General features: G+C 33.7%; 1 protein-coding gene across 1 annotated transcript; it reads right to left on the bottom strand.

The window, feature by feature from the left end:
- LOC105178463 (8-hydroxyquercetin 8-O-methyltransferase-like) lies at window positions 4,785–6,795 on the bottom strand. The gene is made up of 2 exons (XM_011101931.2): window positions 5,934–6,795; window positions 4,785–5,176 (listed from the first exon to the last, which is right to left on the bottom strand). The coding sequence occupies exons 1-2, from the start codon at window positions 6,711–6,713 to the stop codon at window positions 4,877–4,879; spliced, it is 1,080 nt and encodes a 359-aa protein (XP_011100233.1). The 5' UTR covers window positions 6,714–6,795; the 3' UTR covers window positions 4,785–4,876.

Here is a 25,290-nt window from a genome sequence, read left to right as displayed (position 1 = left end):
TAATTAAAATTCGAATATATTAAAACTTGAATGGAGTACATTTGAACTCATTAATATTTGAGAGCAATTATATTAATTAAGAAATTGGATAGGGGGTAATGAGTATTTTGATAAGAGTTTAAATTAAATAAATAAATATAAAAATAATAAAATAAATAACTAAATAATGATAATATATATATATAGAGAGAGAGAGAGGGAGGGAGTTGAGATTATGGCAAGTGGGCCATCACTTCCCACCGCCATATCTACACACGCGAGAATATATATATATGAAAAAAATGCAAACCACTCACAAAACTCTCACACATTATGCACATACAAGTTCATATATTTTTACACAAACAAAATTTGCGGAAACGATAATAGGTACGAAAATTTAGATTTTAATTTATATTAATTTATATAATTATATATTTAATTGCTTCATCTACTAAATGTAGTTTATGTTATCCGATGTAATATTTAATTGAACAATTTTAAGAGTTTGACTATTTAAATTGGTGTTGAATTAAATATTTCATTTAATTTAAAAATATTATAGTTGGTTAATTAAATTACTAGATTCGTTGGATTTAATTATTACTATAGTTAATTTACTTAATTTCATTGGGTCTGTTGACCAAATGCGTAATTATATACATTGATATTTAATTAAATTAATAGTAGCGAGAAATTGATAGAAAATTATAGAAATATTAAAAACCTATATTTAAGAAATATTAGAAAATTATACATGTGAAATATTATAGTTGTAAAAAAAAAGAGAGAATTTTGTGATAAGACGATCGTTATAAAGATATAAGGGGTTTGATTTAATGAATTATGCGAGTGTTTTATTATGAAGAATTGATGATCTGCTGTGAATTATGGTTCCTTCGAAATTACTCAAAATGTTTTTCCAGATAATGAGTCTTTTCTTAAGCAGTTGATGCTTTTTTTTTATAATTTTATTGATTCTTATGTTATTTTTTCTTTTTAATTGGAATATGGTATTTTCTTTGGGATCTCTTGTAAAATTACTGATGGTACTTTCTTAACGTTGTTTCTGTAATTTGTTTATTAAATTATTGAGCTTAATATTCTTCTTTTTACATTGGTTCCACTATTTTTGTACGATAAATTGTTATTGTTCTTATTTGCACCAACAAAAAATACAAAAGTTTGATTTGTTTCTATATATCGGTATTTATTAGTCAAAACTCGCATATAAGCAGAATACTAAAAAGTTATATGCAATATATTTGGTAAGAAGATAGCATCCCAAATTATTCATAGTGGTGAAACTATTTAAATTCTATTCCGTGTTAATTTATTTCTGCAGAGAATCTTAAGAGAGAAAAAACAGAAGTTTTTGAGGAAAAAGAAACGTGAAGTAGTGGGTTGAGAAAAATAAAATAAGTTGGAATTGTGTGACTGCTGAAATTAATAGAATTTACTATTGTGCCTAACTTTTTTTCTTAAATGAATACAACAAAGATGATTTATTTAATGCATGGTTAAAGTCAATTGGGGAGTACATTAATGGTAGACGTAGTCATTAGCTCACCTTCTAGCTGAGCAGACCCAATTAATTCAAAGTCATATACTCTAGTTTTTATACTTTTATTGTAAAACTTTTTGAATAAATTAATTGTCTTTCTATATCTATTAATTTATTATTTGTAAAAAAAAATTCATTTGCCGTACAAACTTTTGCACACCTATATTTACCCTTTAATTTATTTTTTCTTTCTCCCGATCAACTACTCTATGTTTCCCTCTCCATTCTCCATATTTTTTTTACTCACAAATTTTTATATTTTTAATAAATCCACAAATATATATTATTTTTTTGTCTCGCACCTATACACTTATTCTTATTGCGTTTATATCTTTTTATATTTTTTTTTCTTAATCTCATATTATATTTTTTTTATATACTCGTGGGGAAAACGTGTGATAACTACTAGTAAGAGGAAAAGAAAACTTCGAGGGCATACGTACGGCACTTTACTCAGGCAGCTCTTGGAATGTCCTTTATCAATTCGGAGGATGAAATAAAGAGGTTAATTCGAGCAAGTCACTTGAAAGAATTCCTATTTTTTAATCGGGAAATTGAGACCCCTGTGGGCAAAATTGTTCAAAATTTCATGCTACAAGTACACTATGTTTAAAACTAAGCTTATGGTTGACCTTTTTGTATTTCTATTATGATAAACTTCACTGCTATGTGTTTTGAACTTGTATTACTTGCTATTATTATTGAAAAATTGCATAATTATTGGTAGGTTCTGGCCTATAATATTATTAAATCTTGATGAGGGGCTCTAGCCTATGGTCTTTTTCAACGGGCTCCAACTTATGATCTTGCAGACATGCCGCGGCTTGTGATCCTCTTGAGTGGTCCAGTTTGTGATCTTGCTGACGAGCTCTGACCTATGTCCTAGCTCATAAGCCCCAGCTCATGATCTTGTTAACAAGCTCCAGGTTATGTTTGTGCCTTTACTGACGGGTTTTGGTATGTTATCCTCCTAACAGGCCTTGACCTATTCTTCTATTGACAGGTTCTAGCCTGTGATTTTACGAATGGGCTCTGACTATATTTTTAATTGTGTATTGACAAAATAATAGTATATGTGACCATGAATAAGCCCCGCTCAAAAATTTTCAACTAAGGCATATTTCACATGCCTCCTTACAAAGAATATTGGTGTCCCCTAAACAAATATGCTTCCAAGCCGAATTGCCAAAACAAGTCCAAAATCCTAGATATGTGAGCATGTTCCCATTCATTCAACCACGACCCAAAACTCAATTTTAGACAACAAGGGCCGCAACCCAATTCTAGCCCCCTGTTGATGCAATAGAGTCAATTACCAAATAGCAAGGCGGCTATGTCAGCACCATTCGACACGTCATCATAAAATAGGGCCAGCAGGGAGCTTGTATCTGGCTGATCTAGTTGCTTGAAGTAGTAAATAACTGTTTTCCTTACAATCCTGATTTATGGGAAAACTCTTTCAGATGTGCATATGTCTTAGGAGATAACTCCAAATAATGGATAACCATTATTTGGACAAAGTTGACATCTTAAGGATTCCTATGATATCTCATTTGAAGGGATAATATATTTCACTTTTCATACCCAAAATATACTCATTTTTCATTTTTGATTAGTATATCAGGTTTTAAGTAATAAGATTTGGTACCAAAATTTTTAATTTTTATCTGTTTGAGTACCTTTCGTTAAGTCGACCGTTAAAATAAACGATTCAACCTAATTTGGAGGGAAAATTAGGCAGAAATTTTTCTATGTAAGGACATGCTTGGGTTGCACTTTATTCAACACATAAAAAAAATTTATTTTGATTCATTTCGACTTCAATTTCATAATTGAATATTCAAAAAATACATATTTAATCCAATTTCTATAAAAAAAATACCGATTTACTAATAAAAAAAAAGGCACATTTTTTTTTCTTTTCGTTAGTCATAATGCAAATGATTGTCATACTCTACTTATCAAGGGTTTATGCCATAATTTTCATACTTTTCTTTTAATTATTTCAATAAATGATTTTTTTTGGCTTTTTTTGTGACTAGTGAAATAAAAAGTTTAATAAATTTATAAATAAAATTCTCTCAATCAAAAACAATAATTGAAATGTATTTCTTGTTTTGTGCACAAATTATGGTATAATATATCAAGATATGGATATGCAATTTTATTTGACTACAAAGTACATTGAGTGGCTTATTCGATTTTTTTTTGTTTATTTTTTGGCAAACAATTCGAGTGGGTGATTGCAAATAAAAATCTGTTAGTTTTCTTGAATACTAGGCGATTATCTCTATATTACTCTGTGTTTAATTAGCACGCATTTTTATTTCCATAATAATTTCAACTGGGAGGAAATATTTGAATTGGAATTTTCATAATGATTTGAATTAGTATTTATTTTTTAATAGAAATTGGGTTAGATATATCTTTTTTTTTATATTATTGTCCTGAATTATAAAATTAAAATCAAAATAGAAATTTTTTGTATGTTGAATAAAATGACAATCAAACATGCCCTTTTATAGACAAGATCCCGCCTCCTCCAAAATTGGGTTGACGTTTATTTAACGATCGAGGAAGCTAACAAAAGGTAATCAAATGGATGAGAATTAAAAACTTTAGATACCAAATACGATGACTTGAAAACTTGAGACACTAAAAACAGAATATACTTTGTTGCCAAAACTAAAACTATCCCCTCATTTGAACTTAAAGAATTCGAGAATCTTTCCCAAAACTCCTCTACAAATGGAAGTCTAAAATAAGTGAACAAAGTGGGTGAACTTTCACTCAACACATCTTCTTTCTTGAACAGCAAGAATACGCACTACCTGCACTCTTCACTTGTGTCATAGCTCCTATTTTCATATCAACTACATATTCCACACTCAATCACATTATTAATTAATTGATTAGTTTGCCCTGATAGCCTCGTTGGTTGCACCTAATATCCTGTCTTATTTGCTCCAATTAATGTATGTTTACTTACTTTTCCCCTAGTCTTAATTTAGATCAGTAAAATGTTGGGACAATCTTTTTACCGTCCCACCATAATAATAGGATAAAAAATTGACAACCTTAAAAGTGATCAACTAATGTCCAATTTTGATCCTATTTGAGTTATTATTACATTTAAACCATTTTCAGAACTTTACTTCTCTCTCAAAAATCATTCGAGTATCAAACATTTTATTACTACAAGTAAACAAAACATACAACTTCTTCAATATTTAATTATTTATTACTCAAACATTCATTTATTTTATTCCATGAAGCCGCAACATATTACATTGTTCCATTCACACATGCAAATGAAGTAAAAAGGCATAATAATTATGGGAAAAGCTCAATGAGAGAGCGTAGTCCAAATGCAGGAGTAATCTTATAACTTGTGAATCCAGCAGCTGAAAAGAGCTTTGCCCAATCCTTTTCAGTTCTCTCTATTCCTGAGGTTAAATTGATCATCAGCATATCGAAGAAGAGCTGAGTTTCTATTGCCTTATGCTCCTTCTTGAAATCCACAACCATGTCTACTATAATCACTTTTCCTCCCTTGTCTTTGTTGGAGATCGCTTGTTTGCATTTCTTCAATATTTTAAGACATTGTTCGTCCGGCCAATCGTGCAATATCCACTGCTTGCAATATTAATCTTAAAAGTTAGCAAATCAATTAAAGATAATATTTGTAATAAACTATTAATTAAGGTGGAATGATTACTTTGGTAAAAGAAATAATTAATTAAGGGGCAATATAATGCTAGTGGTGACAATTATACTTGTTTTTACTATATTGTGAGTAATTGTGCACAATATATATTCTGAATACTTAGATGAAATAAAAATCAAAATTATTGTCACTCAATATATTATCACTAATATGTTATTTAAGGCCAAATTGCGTTTCACCCCATGTGTTTTTGTGAATGATAAAAATTCCCTTTTATTTTTAAAAAAATGCAAGAAATCTTTCTTTGATTTTAAAAATCCTGCACGAAACCCCTTTTGTTAGAAACTAATTAAGAAAAGATGACATCACGTACAGTAAATGCAAAATAAAATGATTTTTGGTGGATTTTTAGCCCTATTTTAAACTGAAATTGACGATAATACCCCTTTTTTCTTTTGTAAGTCTAACCCCTTTTGTTTCTTTGGGTATAAGGGTGTTCTGGTTGTTTTTTATTTTTGTTATTTTCATCATTCCTAAGAAAGTATTATATTTGTTTATATATCTGAATACCAAAAAAGTATATGAGTTTTTAAAAATCTATAATTTAAATTAAAACACAATACAATATTAGTATACTTTCATTTCCCAAATTTAGATATCTATATGAATATAAATGTTAACAAAATATAATAATTATATAATATATCAACTAATTTAATATACCTTCATAAACACTGCATCAGCAGGAGGAATGTAATCAAACATGTCGCCGGCAACAAAAGTCAAGCTCTCAGTCCCTTCACATCCAGCAACTACGTGCGGAAGGTCAAGCACAACACAGTTCAAGCCGGTGAAAGCATCGGCAATAGCCTTGGCCACAGTTCCTGTGCCACCTCCAACATCCACCATCGATTTCAAACCCTCAAATACATTTCTACAATCTTTAGTAATCACAGTAGCAACCAGCTCTGAATCGCTGGCCATACCCTCGTTGAACAACTCATTTAGCCTCGGATCTTGCCCAGCATGCTCCCATAGTGTCCGGCCATGAGTGGTCAGAAATGGCGTCAGATCACCATCAGTTTTAAACCACTCGCTCAAATGATGCCATGGATCTGTCAAGATCGGGTCTAGCATGCCGAGTGCAAAAGGCCTCACGCTCAAGGGCTCGTCTCTCAAGAGGAGATGAGAAGCTGGTGTGAGCCAATACCCTTCACTCTCCTCAACTTGAGAGATTTTGACGTTGATAAAGAACTTGGAATGGATCATAATACGCATTAAACGTTCAAGACTGGGGGATTTGGCATCGTTGAGGTGGAGGGAATGGGTTAATTCTGAAAGCGTCATGGGTTTGCCGTGTTTGAGGATGATGTCGGGGATGCCAAGTTGAATTACGCATTTCAGAGACATGGAGTTTACGAAGTTGAAAAGATGGTTCCAAACATGAGATTGAGCGTCAAGAAGCTCTTGAGTGGACTGTATTCCATTACTAGATAGAGCCATGGCTTTTGGAAAATGAGATTGTTCTTTATGGTGATCAGTTTGATCGGAGGTTTTCTATTTATAGCTGAAGGGCACATATATGTTATCTCGCTCTGGTAAAATGATTTGTTCTGATTTTTGTTTTATCATAAACGTGTGAAGGATACTGTTGTGATGTACACACTTAACCAATATGTCATATATAATAGAAAATACATGAAAACACAATTGTGATGGAAAACATGAAGCGCGTCCGTGGGTATTTCATAATTTATTTATTTTTTAGTTAAATCACGGTAAGATGGGGGTAATTTTTTGGGATCAACATCCCTTCTTTATATTATAACGAGGTGTACTAACTCCCTAATCATCTAGGAAGCGAAAATAAGGAGTGCTAACTCCCTAGTTATCTAGGAAGTGAAAAACGTGACTCAGTGAAAAGGACTTTTTGCTTTACCCATGAACAAATGTGACGTGCAATTTCCTTTGTAATACAATGAAAGTGTTTATAAAACTTTTATTTAGAAAGTTATAATAGAATCAAACTACAAGAAAATAGAATATCAGAGACGGAAAATTTCATCTCTCAAACTATGATTTATGTCTGTGAAATAAATAGCGACAAAACTCCATCGTCGCACTCTGTGGCTGAAAGCCGAGTGACTAAATATTATAGACGAAAACATTCCATCTCTAATTTTGAGATTGAACATTGTCGACAAACAACAACAAAGTTTTAGAGCAATCCGTCTCTGATTTTCATAGGAAATTCGTCTCTGATTCTGTCGATAAAGAAAAATACTTTCTGTCTCTAATCCGTCTCTGAAGGTAAAGTTTTTGTTTGTTAATTCTGTCTCTAATTCGTTTCTAACTCCCAAAATATTCCGTCTCTATTCCATCTATAAATCCTTATAATTTTCCGTCTCTAATTCTGTCTCTAAACTCCCAAAATTATCAATCTCTAATTGTTTAATGTTTTTTTTTATAGATTTTTTAATTTCTGTACCCAAATTAATATCCTGCTCATTATACTATCAAATACATTCAATCAATACCAAATCTGAATTTCCAAAATCAAGAATAATAAATAATAACAAAAACGATATTCATAATACAACCAACAATAATATAATTAATGTCATTGTATCATCCAAAAATTACCAAATAATATCAATGTCTGCACTCTCAAACCAATAAAAGTAAGTCAAAATACAACCCAAATCAATATAAACTAATTCATAAACCACCAGCAGAAAAAAGAAACTAATTATCTTTCCTAAAATGTTGTTGCTCTTGCTATTCAGACTTACCAGCAAATTGATGCTTTCTGTATCCCACATCTTGAAGTAATTTACGAACAAATTCTTGTAAGTCTGTCTCTCTCTTTCGAGCCTCTTCTTCCCTCTTTTGGACTTCTTCAAGAGCAGTTCCAAGCAATTTTCTAATTTCTTCTTCTTGTCTGGAAAATTCTTCTCCCATGTTTGTAGCATTAGAGCGCATATCCTCCACAATTACACTTGTAGATGACGAGCTACTTCCAAATTCACATAAGCATCCTTTAGAAGGACCTCTAGTTATATCATACCAAGTTGAAAGATCGAATGGAGACTGGGAAGAAACATCAGTACAACCCATTTTTGCAATATATTCTTCCTACACAAGTACATTAGATATAAATGAACATTTATGTAATAAAAATCTAACAAAATTTCTCAATATATATACCGACCAATATTTAAATACCAACGATAAAATATACTTACACTAATTCTTTTGGATTTGTTGTCAATGAACTCTCCAATTTCTTTATTTTTTTCTATGGCATCTTTAGAATACCTCAAGATCAATCACTTCTCTACCAAGTTCTTTTTCCTGTAGTTTGCAAAACAATATTAGTTTTACATGTCAAAAAAATTGCATAAAAGATATCTAAAAACTTTATATTTAAAACTTACCATTTTTTGCCTATATGCCCCTACAGGAATAGAACCACCAGTGTGTTTTGTGATCGAACCATCTTTTTTAGTCAAACGAATTTTTTGGACAATTCGACATTTTTCTACATAATCTTCTGAGGCCCAATACTTCTAAACTAGCTCATTCCATAAATAAGAAATAAATCAAATTGCGATGAAAACACAATTGTGATGGAAAAGATGGAAACAAAATTGCAATGGAAAAAATGGAAACATGTTTGTTGGGTATTTCATAAGTTTTGTTTTTTTTAGTTTATCCACCAAAAGGTGGGGGAAACTTTTTGGGATCCCCGTCTTATAAATAAAAAATAAATCAAATTACATGGAGAGTGCAAACTCCCAAGTCATCTAGGAAGCGAAAAACAAGGAGTACTACTCAGTGAAAAGGGCAGTCTTTTTGCTTTACTCATGGACGAAATTGACGTGAATTTTCTTTGTAATACAGTGGAAGTGTTTGTAAAAACTTTTATTTAGAAAATTATAATAGAATGAAAAGTGTGTATTATTTAAAGTAAAAAAATAAAAAGTAGATAAAAGTTAACTCAATTAGTTAAGAACAAAAAAAAAACACTTTTAAAATAACTTAATTGATTAAAGACAATTTTGTGTCCCTATGTGTTAAAAAGAAACTATTTTCGCTTAATGTTTTGCACTTGTCTTTTGTTAATAATAAATTATTTTTCTCAAAAAATAAATATTTTATTTTCAATTTAGTATATTCCATATTTATTTTATAAATATATTTGTCGTTTAAATTATTCAAATATTGAATAATAATTAATTTCAATCATACACAACCAAAAAAATTGCATGATTGCCCAAAAACAAATATTAGCTATTCATAGCAACTTCATCTACATTTCTCTATGATATATGAATAATATCAAATAATGTAGCAAATAAAATATAAAAGTTTTAGAATATTAAATACATTCTATTAGTGTTAAATTATTTATATTATTTTAAAACTTTAATATCAACTTTTAGATGTGAAATTTTCAAAATAAATTAAAAATATAATTTTAAATTAGGGTAAAACAACTACTTCTCCTGAGGTTTAGCATAATTATAAATACTTCCTTGTTATTTGAAAAATTATAAATATTCCCCTCCCTGATTTTAGCGTCGGTTTAACAAGAAGCCCATTCTGTTAGGTTTTTATCCAATTTTTATGATGAACTGATCAAAACGCCCTTGAATTATAAATTATAATTATATATATTTATAATTTTTTAAAATATTTTTATGAACTAATATTCCCTCTATATTATTTATTTTACTCACCCTCAAATTTGTTTTACATTTTTTCAATTTTTTTTTCATTTTTCAAATAATTCAACAAGGGTAAAATAGCAAATATTCACTTTAGTTCTAGGGGCTACATAATTATTTTCCATTTGAGGGATATTTGTAATTTCAAAAAATGAGGGGGTATTTGTAACTATGCCAAACCTCAGGGAAGCAGTTGTAGTTTACCCTTGCAATTAAGATTTTTATAATGAGGGTAAAGTAGTAATCCAAAATAATTGTTTATCTAACAAAAATCAAAACAGCTAGAAGCACCCTTCCTCCACCCTCACCCCTCAACATGCTTCTAAGGGACACGGCCTGTTGATTGATACCCATAAGCCGAAATCACCATATTGATGAAATTCTGAATCAATTTCATCAAATCTTGCAGCGATATCTCAGGATACGACTAGCCCATCCTTCTGATTGTACAAGAGCAGAAACTTCACCTGACACCGTGCCGGCTCATTGATTACACGAAACTCAAACGAAGTAACGTGACTAGCATGGACTCTCAAACTCCCTCTTCTCCCTCATGCAGTTCACACACTAATGCGCTATCTACCATGGCAGGTGACGTAGATGGAGCTCCTGCGGACGATGGGGATGTTGAGGAGGACGGTGGCCGTTGTGTGGAGGCTGGTGATGGTTCGAAAAACTGGCAAAAATCGCAGGTATTAGAGGAAGAAGAAGGCGTGGGTTTTGATAGAGTGATAGTCGCCTGCGATTCTCCGGCGGATGAAGGAAACCAGAATGTCTTGGAGGCTGAGGATTTGATATTCGATGTGAAAGGTGGCACTCTGGCCACGGAAACACTGGATATGAACGCTGGCAAAAATTACGGTTTGCGCCACCTCCATGAGCGACGCCTCTAATGGAGGTTCAGTGCAACCGCCGTTTCAACTGGAGGAGCTCCTTCGTTTGGCAAACCAGATCATTGATGAAGGAGATGCGAAGGGTAGGGCAGTAATTGATGAACTTAAAACGAAATGGATGGCGAGATTTGGACGGAACAAGATGAACAGAGGTATCCGACTGGCCTGTAGATGTCCTATCCGCCATCGGTTATGGATCAGATGACGCAACAAGCTCCGGCGCATGGATTCCGCTCTCTTTTCAGCGGATTAGGTGGCTTCCCGCTGGCGACAGGTGTGCGCCTCACTCAGCGCGCTGGTTGCTGGCTGTTGAACGTTCGGCAACCTAGAACGGGCTGTCGTGGTAGCAAGGAAGGCGATGATGTGGCAACTCATGTGAACAATGAGGTGGATGATGATGTGTCGATGATATGGCATCCCATAGGCGACATGTGACGGTTGAAAAGGAGGTTGAGGTGGCGGATGATGTGGAAATTATGGGTGATGTGGCGCGCATGTCATTGAGTGAAAAATCCGTTCCTACCGGGTTATTCATTGGTAATATCCCGCTGCATGCTTGTTCGGAACCTCTTGTTGACGACAAAATCTCACAAGCATTCAATAACTCATCACGGAAGGTTCTCTCATATATTGCTCCGACTGTGCAAAATGGTCAGATCATCGTACGTCCTTCAATTGATACTATCCATGCTGGATCAAGACGTTGGAAAACAACAGTTGTTGGGTATTTTCTGGGGAAAAAACCCTATTTTCACCACCTCAAGAAGTTTGCCAAATTCGTTTGGCCAGCGGTACAAGAGGTCACAGCCACGACAAATCGGTTCTTTTTTCTTTCAGTTCAAAATTATTATTGATATGGAGAAAATTATTGAGAGTGGACCATGGTTGTTTCAGGGACAACCTATTGTTCTCCAAAAATGGGAGCCGGGGATAGCGATGAGGAAATTGAAACATACGCAGGTACCTATATCGATTAAACTACGACATCTCCTAGTGGAACTGTGGATAGAGGAGGGTCTTAGCATAGTTGCTAGTGGCGTGGGAAGACCGTTGTATGTAGATGCGATTACTAGAGCATGGACGAGATTGGATTTCGCTTGTGTATGCGTGATGATTGATATTAGCTCCAAATTGGCAAAATATATCATTATTATGACACCTGATGAGGATGGTGGGGAGTCACCCTATAGAGATAATGTCGAATACGAATGGGTTCCTCCAATATGCACTTGTTGTATAACTTTCGGCCATGCCGCTAAGGGTTGTACCCTGAACAAAGCTCACAGAATGGTAAAGCCACCTGTGATAGTTTATGTACAAAAAACGGGTCCATACCGATTACCGGCAGGGTGGAGAAATCCTCCAACATTGTTACCGCACCAAAAGGGGGGGCATCGAGAGCCTCAGTGATGCCTGAACCGGATAGGGACCGACCTACGGTTCGTATGGTGGAGGAGGAGATAGTGACTCGCGAGAAACCTATTATGTTACTGGTCTGAGTCGTGATGATAGGGTGAAGCTCTTATTGTCTATAACTCCTTAATGATGCAGTTGGTTCTCCAAGGGGTCCTAAGACGTGCAACCCCAAAAGCGTTGATCTATGCTGAATGCGGCTGTATGGAATATTCGTGGCCTGAACAAGAGGGACCACCAACTAGCTGTCAAAGATCTAATTGCTGAGTTCAGGTTACACTTATTGGTATCCTTGAAACTCGTGTTCGCATTCAGTCATTTTTATTGCCCCAGTGGAAATGATTTGTGGATAATGCGTCTGTTGGTAACCGTATTTGGCTTGCATGGGATGACAACTTTGTTGATATTGATGTGTTAGAATTGGGTTCACAATATATACATGTTCGGGTTAACATTCTAACATTGCATGAGCCTATTATCTTTACTGTTATTTATGGAGCGAATGAAGTAGTCGATAGGCGGGATTTATGGGGTTCACTTGAACTGCTTGCTACACAATATGTGGACTTACCATGGATTGTTGGCGGTGACTTTAATGCGTAATGGATCTAAGCGAGGCCTATAACTTGTCGGGAGACATACAAATGGCAATGGAGGAGTTCAATACATGTATCCAAAATGCTGGATTACTGCCATTATCCATACAGGGCGAATGGTTTTCATAGCATAACTGTAGTGCCAGCTTGAGGAATCTATGGAAGAGGCTAGGCCGAATACTCACTACCGATACCTGGGCGGCGAGGTTTTCAACGGCACTTTATTCTTGCCTTACCCCATGCACATCTGATCACTCACCGATGGTAATATCGGGGGATAGTCAAAGACAGTTTAGAGGTATGTTTTGGTTCGCTAACTACCTTACTCTCTCACTGGAATTTATTCCCAGTGTGCAGAATATTTGGCAGCACGAAGTTACCCATATACAGTCACTCGGAAGTTAAAGGCTCTCAAACTTGTATTTTGGGAGCAGCGGCGGAAGAAGAGAAATTTGACGCATAATGTACAACTTGCGGAAGGATTCCTGGAGAAGGAACAAATGTTGGCTAGCTTGAATAGATAGGATGAGTTGTTCATATGCTTGGAACACTGTTGTCGTCTTATTTATTCCAAGGTGGTCAAACTTGAACAAATTATGCTACAGCAGAGAGCTAAGATGGAGTGGATGAAGGGAGGGGACCAATGCTCTCGCGTGTTTTTTCGCAAAATTGCACAGAGGCGGACTGCGAGAAGGATTCTTCAAATTAATGATTCTCATGGGACCACTCACACGAAGCCGAATGCTATGTGCCAGGACTTTGTAGCTTATTATCAGTCTTTGTTGGAGGAGTTCGATGCCGTGAGGTTATGGATTTTCGATACATGAGACCATGGGTGCAACATGTATTATCTGATGAGGATGCCTCACAGCTTGTCTTGCCATTTACACTAGAGGACGTGAACTTGTTGTATTTTATATTGCTGACGACAAAGCTCTGAGGCCTAATGGTTTTTCTTCAGGATTCTTTAAAGCTGCTTGGTTGGTGGTGGGGAGTCAGGTCAAAAACGCTATTTTGAATTTCTTTACAACAGGGAGGCTACTGAAGCAAATTAACAGCAGGCTTTTGGCACTTATTCCTAAGGTACACTACCTTATGGCTGTTGTTGATTTCCGCCCTATTTCGTGTCGCAATATTTTGCATATGATTATTGCAAAACTACTTGTCCAAAGATTGAGTGTGGTGTTGGACAAGTTAATTAGTCCCTGTCATGCTGCATTCATACCTGGCAGAAGTATTAGGGACAACATTAGGTTGGCAAAAGAACTCTTTACCGGCTACAATCAAATGCGGTTACCACGGAGGTGTGCGTTAAAAGTGGATATTCGCAAGGCCTACGATATAATATAATGGGATTTTTTGTTAGCGGTGTTACAACTCTTCGGGTTTCTAGTGGTATTCATGAAATGGATTGAGGAATGTGTCACCACTACCTCATTCTCGGTGCGGATGAACGAAAAATCGCATGGTTTCTTCGCAGGTGCCCGGGGCCTTTGACAGGGAGATCCACTCTCGCCATACCTATTTGTATTGGTGATGAAGGTGATGCACCTGGTATTCTTATAAATGATCCACCAGGACGGGGGCTTTACCTTCCATTGGAAACGTGAGCCTTCTTGTATTTTTCAGCTGGGGTTCACTGACTCCACTAGAGTATGTCGTGCTGACATTGACTCCACTAGAGTACTCAAAGAAGGATTGGATCGGTTTGGGACGTGGTCGGGACTACGTCTTAATATGGAGAAGAGTCATCTTATTATCTCCTGATCTCTACAAGGACGAAAAGAGCAAGTGTTAGCGGTGCTCGGATTTCAGGAGGGTCTTCTACCGATAAGGTACTTAGGTCTTCCCTTGATCTCTTTTAGACTGTTTATTTCTGACTGCCAACCTTTATTGAAAAAAATTGATGAACGTATTGCTGGTTGGGAGGGCTTGGCACTCTCATATGCAGGGAGGGTGCAAATTATTAAATCTGTACTCACAGCTCTAAGTGTTTACTAGGATTCAGCATTCATACTACCAAAAAGGGGTTAATTGAGAAGCACCTACGATCTTTCTTATGGAAGGGAACGGGGAGCAATGGTTATGCCAAAGTGGCGTGGAAGGAAGTATGTAAACCACTGGTTGGGGGAGGACAAGGGCTGAGAGATATTACCACAATGAACCGTGCTTCATGTGCAAAAAATTATGTGATGTCATCCGGTGTGATATGACTTCCATTTGGGTTGATTGGCTATATCAGAGGCGACTACATGATGCTTCAATATGGACTATCCCTAATTATAGAGGCTCGTGGGGTTGGAAGAAAATGGTCCATCTGCGAACGTGGCTGAGACCAATGGTGGAATACCATATTGGAGATGGAGGTGACTTTTATCTCTAGAAGGACCCATGGCATCATCTTGGTCTCTTATGGAGAGATTCTCGAGGGGGCCGATCACCCTTGGTCTTCATGAACCCATCAGACTTAGCTTTGTCATCCAGGGAAGTCAGTGGCAGTGACCTTTCATTACTGACATAGAGTACATGGAGATTACTCACACGCTTCGACCGATTCATGGGGATAATGATCGAATTGTTTGGAGATTTGCAGGTGGACTCCTTACGACCCTGGCTCTATACCGATTATTTGACCCACCAGGCCCGAATGTAGGTTGGGCTTCACTACTTTCGGGCGCTTTGAAGATACCTCGCCACATGTTTATCTTACGGCTTGCTATATTGGAGAAACTACCTACGACATGGTTATCTCACTTAGGTAGATGTGTATTATGTGATGAGGATGAGATGGAGACACACAGGCACCTATTCTTCCGATGTACATACAGTCGTCGATGCATTCACGCTATTAGACGTGTTGCACGCTTTGTGTGGCCTAATAGAGACTGGACGACGGATGTTGAGTGGGTTGCGAGGAGGTGGAAGGGCAAACACATTGTCAATGTGGCCTATCGCGCATTACTGGGTGTCTGTATCTACTATATATGGAGAGAGAGAAATCTTAGACGATTCGAGCATATTGAGCGGAATCCAAATATTGTAGGTAGTTTAATTGTGGAGGATGTTAGACAGCGTATACTTAGCATTACCTTAGCTAGCTCTGTTATAGATTGTGGCGTATCCCTTGACCTATCGAGGGAAACACTACCTGATTCATGATTGTTGGAATGATGATTTCTACTTTTAAAACGGCTAAGAAAAATGCTTTTAGGTCAAAAGTTAGAAGCACATAGGGGGGATGCTTTAGCTGCTTTGATTTTTTTGTAAATAAATCCAACTTTATTTTTACTACTACTAGTAGTTGTTACACACAATCCCATGAGCATATAAAAAATGAATTATAGCGTGGGATTAAGAAAAATAAAAATTATGAAAAGATATAAACGTAGTATAAGGTGAGGAGAAAGAAAGAAGTTTGTGAGAAAAAATAAATGTAGGTTAAGGTGCGAGACAAAAAAAATAAATTGTAGTTTGTAGATTTACTAAAAATATAAAAAATTGTGAGTAAAACAAAACATGGAGAAGGTGAGAAGGAAACATAGAGTAGTGGATTAAGAGAAAGAAAAAAATTATAATTATGAGAATATTAAAAAATATTGATACTACTATTATGACCACTTTTTTAACTGAAAAGATGAATTAGAGGGTATGAAGGCATTCAAAAGTTTGTACGATAAAAGAATTTTCTATTACAATATAGTTAGATTGACAGATATCGACAGGCAATTAAAATTATAAAAGATTTAGTATAAAACTTAGAATTAATTGGACCGTTCAACTAGAAGTAAGGTGAGCTAATAACTGAATCTGCCTGTAATTTACCCCACAAATATACAGTATGAAATTGAAAACAGTATGAAGATAACATAATAAAAAATTTCTAGTTGTTGGGTTAATGCCCATTAATATCGATTTACTTTTTTCAAATAACAATCAGATATAATAATAGGTTTTGAAACCAAAATCACAAACACGTTGGAACAAATAAACAATAAATCAACTAGATATGTTATTTTTACGAAAAAACTAAATCGAGAACTTACAGAGAGAGTTGTATCATAACTACTCTCGATAGGCAATTAAAATTATAAAATTTTAGTTTAAAACTTAGAATTAATTGGGCCGTTAACTAGAAGTAAGGTGAGCTAATGACTGCATCTATCACTAATGTACTCCCCTATTTACTTTAACAATGCATTAAATATATCATTTTGTTGTATATATTCTTTAATTATACCCTTTCTTTAAAACAAAAAAGTTAGGCACAATATTGATTTCAATTAATTTTAGTAACCACACAATTGCAACTTATTTAATTTTCTCAACCCACTACTTCACGTTTCTTTTTTCTCACACACTTCTGGTTTTTCTCTCTTAACATTCTCCTCACAAAAGTACAAAATAGAATCAAAAGAGTTTCCACCACCATGAATAATCAAGGATGCTATCTTCTTGCCAAATATATTGCATATGTAGTATTTTTCTCGTATGCGAGTTTTGATTAATAATACTGATATATTTATATAAACAAATCAAACTTTTGTATTATTTTGTTTCTGCAAATCAAAATAGTAACATTTTATCGAACAAAACCAATAAAACTAACGTAAAAAGAAGAACATTAAGCTTTTAATAAACAAATTGCAAAAACACAAAAATTCAAGTTGTGGCATAAATCAGAAATATGCCTTACATTTTTTATGGTTAACTTATAACTATTTTTAAAGGTTAAACAAATGTCACCATGACTTTTTATTTCACAAAACTTTTCATTTGCCCATGGACACAAAGCCCAAATTATCATATTCAAAGTTTGTGAAAATTTCTTTAAAAGGACTCATATAAAAATTGCATCCAGAATCAATTAACCATTCATTCATATTTAAAGAAGATTGAACAGAATTAACATCACAAATCATATCTACTTCTCCAGAATTTTCTTCAATAATTACATTAGCATCTTCTTTATTCTTATCTCGCTTTGGCTTTTTACAATCTCTTATATAATGTTCTTTTTCTCTACAGTTTTTAATCCATATTTCTAGACTTAGACCTGCTACAACTTCTATTCCTACCTTTATTATGTATTCTATCTTTGTTTTTAGAATTTTACTTGGTTCTTCCCCTAATATGATTTACCTCATTTTGGACCTGACTGAATTTATTAGTTTTAAGATCTATTTCTTTTACTTTTCAAACCATTAATTTCTCTAAATTTACATTATTCCTACCATATTTAATAGCAGCTTTAACATCACTATAAACTTCAGGAATTGCATTTAAAAGAACAATTGGAGAATAATCATCAATATTTTTATCTCCAGTTAATTTAATATTCTGAATCAGTTTTGTAAAGTTATCCAAATTTTCTTTAATGTTTTTAGACAAATCTTGTTTACAACGAAAAAAAATTTTAAGTAAAAATAGTTTACTAGGTGAAGAAGTTTCACTATATAATTTTTCTAATTTATACCATAAATCTATAGCAGTGTCTTGCTTACCTACCTTTGCTAAAAGAGTATCTGAAAGATTTAGAATAATAGAAGAGTAAGTATATTCATCATTTTCTAATATTTTTTCCTCAGAAATATTTTCAGGGTATTTACCATCAATAGTTTTAAAAACTTTTTGTTGAATTAAAATCACTTTCAATTTTTGTTGCCAAATAGAGAAATCAATTTTTTCATCCAACGGTTGCAAATTATAACCAACAATAGTAATAGAGATGACAACAATAGATGTAGAAAATATTATCGAGTTAAACAAATAATATCAATGGATAAAGAGCAGTATGGACAGATACTGGATCAAAAAATACCAACAAATCCAAAATAATATTAATAGAGGGCCTTAGCTTAACCTCAACCAGCTACCCGGCAGCCTCAAGGGCGCGGCCAAGTGAGGAATAAGCAAGGGATCAGTCTTGGTAGAAGGAAACACTAAGCAGATCAACATAAAAATAACAGCACTCAACAGTTTAACGCAGATCCACTAAGCAATACTTTTTATACACTAAACATTGTCTAGAGAATAAGTTTTGCACACAACATATTAATATTCGTACACAGCGAGAATATGATGCCCCAAAGATTATAATTCATAATTGTATAATTAATTAATAAATATTTATAAAATTTAGTTAATTAGTAAATAAATTATAGGTCATAATTAAAATATAATAAAATTTGAACGGACTGAATTAAAGCTCATTATAATATTTAGGAGCAAATTATATTAATTAAAAAATTAACTAGAATATAATAATAATTATTAAAAAAATTAAAAAATAATAATAATAAAAGAGGGGTGAGTATCATGCCACCCACTGGCTCACTCTTATTTTTTTCTTTTTAAAACACACACAAAACACCAAACACAGTCACACACACACACACTTAATCACACACACAAACACATTTCGGAAAAATAGACGTACCAAATTTTCTTATTTTAATTTATATTTATTTATATAATAATATTATTTAATAGACTGTTTATTAAATATTGTTTATATTGACTAATGTACTATTTAATCGAAATATTTTATGAGTTTAGCTATTTAAATTAGTGTCGAATTAAATATCACATTTGATATAAAAATGATATAGTTGATTAATTAAAATTATTAGATTTGTTAGATTTAAATATTACTATAGTTGATTTACAATTCCATCAAAATTATTAATTAAATATGTAACTCTATGTATTGTTGTTTAATTAAATTATATAGTAGCTAGGAATCGATAGAAAATCCATAGAAATTTTTCGGAAATTATTACTAAGAAATATTATATTATTAAGGTGGGGGAAGTGATGTTTTTAATGATAATCTAATTTAGGGATGTTATTAAAAATAATAGTTATAAATATTTAAGGGGGGTTGAGTAAATGAATTCTTAGGAATTGTGTGAATAATATTTAATATTCTATTTAAAAATTATGATGTTCTCGATATATTAATTATATGCATTATAACTATTATAGGATATAGGGATAAAGTGAAAGGACTAAACAATTATCTATTTGGTAGTTAAAAGCGTTGTAAGGTTGAGGTAAGTAAATAATTAGTATTATCTATATATGTTTCCTTTATTTGTGGTATTACTTTTATATAATAAAATTATGATTCCTGTTGAAGTTGATCTATCTGAAAATGTATGAGTGGTAGATGACTTAATTTGACTGACGATATTGTGTACGTGAGATGAGAAAGTACATTGAAATATTATAATTATTGTATGATGTGTTGTGGGTGCCTAAAAATGAGAATATGTCGATATATGATTTTCCGTTACTAGCTGCTTACAAAAATGGTGATATGTAGAACTGATGGAGTAGTCGAAATTAAATATAATTGTCTATGAATATCCTTTGATGTTGTTGAAAAGTCTGTGCGACGAAATAAAATGAAAAGAGTTATGATGCGATATGAGAAAGAAATGAAATGAACAGAGCTTTAATACGATATTAAAAAAAGCTGTGATGCGACATAAATAGTTATGTTGCGAGTTTAAAGAGCTGTGATGCGAAATGAGATTGATGAGCCGGCTGTCAAGAGGATTCACTTGAACTTTGTACAATGGTGAGATCGAGTTTATGGGGAAAACACTATATCAACTTCTGGTAAGCAGACTAGGAAAAAAGAAGTTTAATTAATTATTTTATTGCGGTTGGCTATGTGGTGCAATAAAGCTGATTGTGTTGGGATTAAATTGATTATACTCTATGCATGTTGCCTACTTATCTTGTCTGGTCTATATTTGATATACATATATAGATAGTGTTGGTTATTTATTTGCTGAGTTGCAGGCTCATTCTTCTGCTGACATTTTTTTCAAGAGTAGATCTTGTAGTGTCTACCTATCGAAGGCTAGGTTTAAATGCTATACTTTGTCAGGTCGGACTAAGCGTAGTTTTCTCCTCATTGTAGTTAAAATACAAATCACATTTTGATTGTATAAAGAAGAATTAAAAGCGTGAGAGCTACTTGTGATTGATTACTTTATGGTGTTTGATATACGCACATATATATATATAATTATAGGTTGGTTAGGTTGTTGTGACGTTGGGACTACGTGTGCATATTTATATATATAAATAGAGTTTGCTTTAAGTATAATATTTAGAGGAGATATAACCGTAATATCGATAAAAGGTGCTACACTAGGTGGTATCAGAGCAGAGATTGGATTTCCTAGGGATAGTAGATGAAATGTGATATTATACGTAATGTATATTAGGAATCTACTTGCATGTGTGCATTTCTTATTGGATGGAAGCGTCAGGTGACAGCGCTGCTGGTCCAACTGAGTCATTATAGTTTGTGTAAGGTCATGATCATGCATCAAAATATTAGGGATTAGAAGCCCAAAATAGAAATGCCCCGTAACCATAAATAAAACCTTTTATGCAACAGCTCCTAGAAATGATGCAGAGGATAGCTCCACCGCCACAACCCCAACCACAGGATGTAGTTATTAAAAAAAATTATGAAATAGTGAGGAGACAGGGGGCTAAGGTATTTGCAGGTACAATTGACTCTGTAGAATCAGAAGAATAGTTGAGAAACACGAAAAGAGTGTTAGACAAAATTGAATGCACTTCTGAGCAAAAGTTGAGGTACACAGTGTTTTTATTGGAGAAAAATGCTTTAGACTGGTGGAAACTAATTCCATGGAGAAAGAATCGTGTTGAGAATCAAGAAATAAAGAAGAAGACATGTTGCAAAGTAAAGCCAAGAAAGAAAAGACAGTGTAATATTGAATTGGTTTTAGCTACTGTAGCTGCTATTATACAGAGGACGAAGGAAGGGGGGTGTTTAAAATAAAGAGTCCCAACTAACTTTAACTAACAAAGTGTTAAATCACTTAAGAGCCTGTTTCAACCAAAAATGTTTCATTTTTCTCTTTTAAAATAAATGGTCCAAATGAGGAAGAACGTTGTTCCTCCTTCTTCTTCACCAAGGTGTTCTGCTTCTTGCTGCAATTTGATGTTTTAACAAATCGACCGATCACCTTGACTTGGAATGACTTTTGAAAAGAATTTTCTGACAAATACACTCTATCGGTCTATGATAATAATAAGAAATTTGAATTCTTCGAACTAAAGCAGAATGAGTTATTTGTTGCTGGGTATGAATTGCAATTTATGAGATTGTCAAAATATGCTCCAGAAGAGGTGAGTATTGATGAATTTAGGAGAGACGGATTTGAAAGAGGGTTGAGACTCGAGATTCGGGTGGAGTAGACGAACTGAGCCAAAGAATGGGCCTAGCAAATAGATTGGGCTAAGCCATCCAGGTGAGGGTTGAGGTGGTTTGGGCTAGGCCTACCCAGTAGGTCATGGACCATATTTTATAACAATTATTGACGAACAACAAGTGAAATAAGAAGCAAAACATAATATTCTTTTAACATATAGGGACAAAACGATCTTTAATCAATTAAATTTATTTTAAAAGATTTTTCTCTAAATAGTGCCCATTTTTTATTCTACCACAACTTTTAACTTTTTTAATAAAAATCACTTCTCTACAAGTAGAATTTTTCGCAAACACTCACTAAACTTTGGTTTAAAAGTGTTATTTTAGTAGCTTCGAAAATATAAGTTGACAATTCAAACACCTCAAAAGTATTTTTTTTCAGAAAACAAAAACTGAAAAGCACTTTTCAAAAGCTCTTGCAAACGCTAGTTATATGTTATAGCACATGTAAGAAAGAATTACCTAATCTCCTAATGCCATAAATTGTCATTTATTACAGCAGTAACATGACTTCTGAAATGAATTCTCATCCACACCATTTTTATTCTTAGCAGATTGTTCCTTCACTACAGTTCTGAACTGAATTCTCATCCACACCTTGCAATGTTCCTCATAGTCTCCCTACACTACAAAAATAATCCTCCATTTTTTTATGGATGGATGACCTTCCGATCGAAATTTCCGGCGTTCTGATGAAAAAATTTAATGTTTTCAACAATACATTCAACAGATATTTTTTTTGTCGAAAAAAAGTGCGCCCTAAACAATTTCAGACTATTAGATTAAGTATGTGAATATGCAAATAACGAAGTTAACAATTTCTAATGGATTGTTTGATGGTTTTTGCTGTATTTTTTTTTTTTTAATTTCAGCCATTTCCCGAATAATGTGGTTTCATATGAACGGGTATTTATCCACTCGAAAGTTCATTGAAAAATTTTTGACGTCACTTTTTGATGGAATTAGTTGGAATATCAACATGGAATAATCATATTTAACCATTTAAAGCAGAAATAACTCCAATGAAATAAAAATTCAGAAAAATTAGAAAAAAAAATGAAAAACTGCATTTTTTAGGTGCAAAACGGTTGGGCCCACAACGGCAACACTGCCGGCTCCCACGCACATGCTCTCCCGTGCACTGTTGTATGCTCAAGCTGCATGGCAGCGTGGCCATGTGCCCAAGAATGCACAGTCAGCAGCACACGGACAGTACACAAAAATTTTGTTTTTCTATTTCAAAATTTTTTAGAATTTTTTTTTCTGCAAAAAATGAATATTTCCATGCCTTTTCATACTAAATTGTATTTAATACAAAAACAAGATATCTAAAAAATTGAACTGCAACACCTACACATGTTTAAGCACATAAATCATGCATAAATTTTATGCAAAACATGCTAAAAATTTTACACATACTAGAGTCGAAGCCCGACCAGAGAAATAGGAGGGATGATGACCACTGTCTGGCCACAAATGATACCCCAAGAATTTAGGGGAATTATGAGATTTGTTTGTACGTATTGCTACGATTTTGTGGTTTGTTGCAAAAGTGGTTGCAATATCATAATATCCACAATAAAATCTTTTGCAAACTTGTCTATTTAATTTGCAAAGAAAAATATATCAACAAGATATTTTGTCGCAAAAGTGGTTGCAACACAATAATATCCACCATAAAATCTTTGTCTATTCAATCTTGAATGAAAAATATGTCAACAAAATCTTGGTAAAGGTCATTGCTACATTATTAGAAAATTAATGTGACTTGAAAGTCATTGAAAATATATACTTTTGAAAAAATTATCATTAAGTTGCAGCAACTTCTCTCAACTGCAATTTCTATGGAAAAGTATTTGCAATAGATATAATTTGTCATGTAATTACAGATCCGTTGCAAACTTTGCCTCCAATATAGTCAATTGCAGAATTCGTGGCAAATTTGCAACGAAAGAACTCCATGGCAAATATTGCTTTGTCTTTTGCAACAATCTGACAAAAATGTATCACCCAAAAGTGCACTAAATATTGCAACGAAAATTCTGTTGCAAAACTGGTTATTGTTTTACCACGAAAATAACATTTTTAAGTTGCATGGTGAATTGTAGTGTACATATAAGTGGCAAAAAATCCATGACAAATAGCTTCTTTTGTTTGTAGCGAAGGTATTCCCTTAAATTTGTGTGTGTAAGGGACTAAATTGTAATTTGAAAATGGAAAGTGATGGACTAAATTGATTCTTTATCAAAATAGTAAACTTTATAAGATAATATGGAAAAAAAAATTATTTTTTTGTTTGGGAAGCGCACAGATAATCTCATCGAAAGGACTAATTATTGGTGAAAAAGTTTTAAAGATAACAATAAAAATGTATTGTTACTTAATACCCATTACAGGTGAGCTAATAAAATGGTGAAGTGGGACAAGATCTTTCATGCCTCACAAGCTGTCTTAGCATCGCTCCCAAGAGTCGCCCTTAACGCCTCTACCCGCAAGACAAAGGATGCTCTGTTAATACTGAGTCACCCTCCTCGACCTCGTGATGATCCACCACCTTGGAATCTGAAAGTATTGTTGAAAAATTGGCTCAAACTCAAATTTGATAGGCCCAAGCCCACAATCCCAATCCACCACTTGGAAGGGCCTGACTTGACCCACCGACCCGACCACCCATTACCCGACCCGATTCCCATTTTAACTTTTCTAAAAGCCCTTCCCCTTCTTATTCTTTTCCCTTGACTGAATTTATCACCCTCCTCATTTTCTCCCCACTTTCTCGATTTTTTGCTCCATTATTAATGGCTTCTCTCTATTTATTCACTATCTTTGGGAAGAAAAAGATGTGAGAAACAAGTGGGGAAAAATGGGATTAAACTTGCTTAAACTGCCAAGGGAAGCTCACAAGTGGAATTACCTATATTGCTTTGTTTGTTTTCATTTTTAATCTATTTTTAACATGGGCCAAAACATGCTCAATATTTACCTTATACAAAAATATCATATCTTGGTGTTTTTCTCTCATTTGGCATAAATACACACATATATATAAATATATATAAAAGAGACATGATTTCACAATAAACAGTAAATTTGGCTCCCAAAACACAACATTAAGACCCCATTTACTTCGAGGACCGTATTAAATGAATGAAGGATTACCCTTTAGTAATTGAATGATAAAAAAGC

Source organism: Sesamum indicum, linkage group LG16, assembly GCF_000512975.1.
Source record: "Sesamum indicum cultivar Zhongzhi No. 13 linkage group LG16, S_indicum_v1.0, whole genome shotgun sequence".
NCBI classification, from domain to species: domain Eukaryota; kingdom Viridiplantae; phylum Streptophyta; class Magnoliopsida; order Lamiales; family Pedaliaceae; genus Sesamum; species Sesamum indicum.
This window is presented reverse-complemented; position numbering and strand designations above follow the sequence as displayed.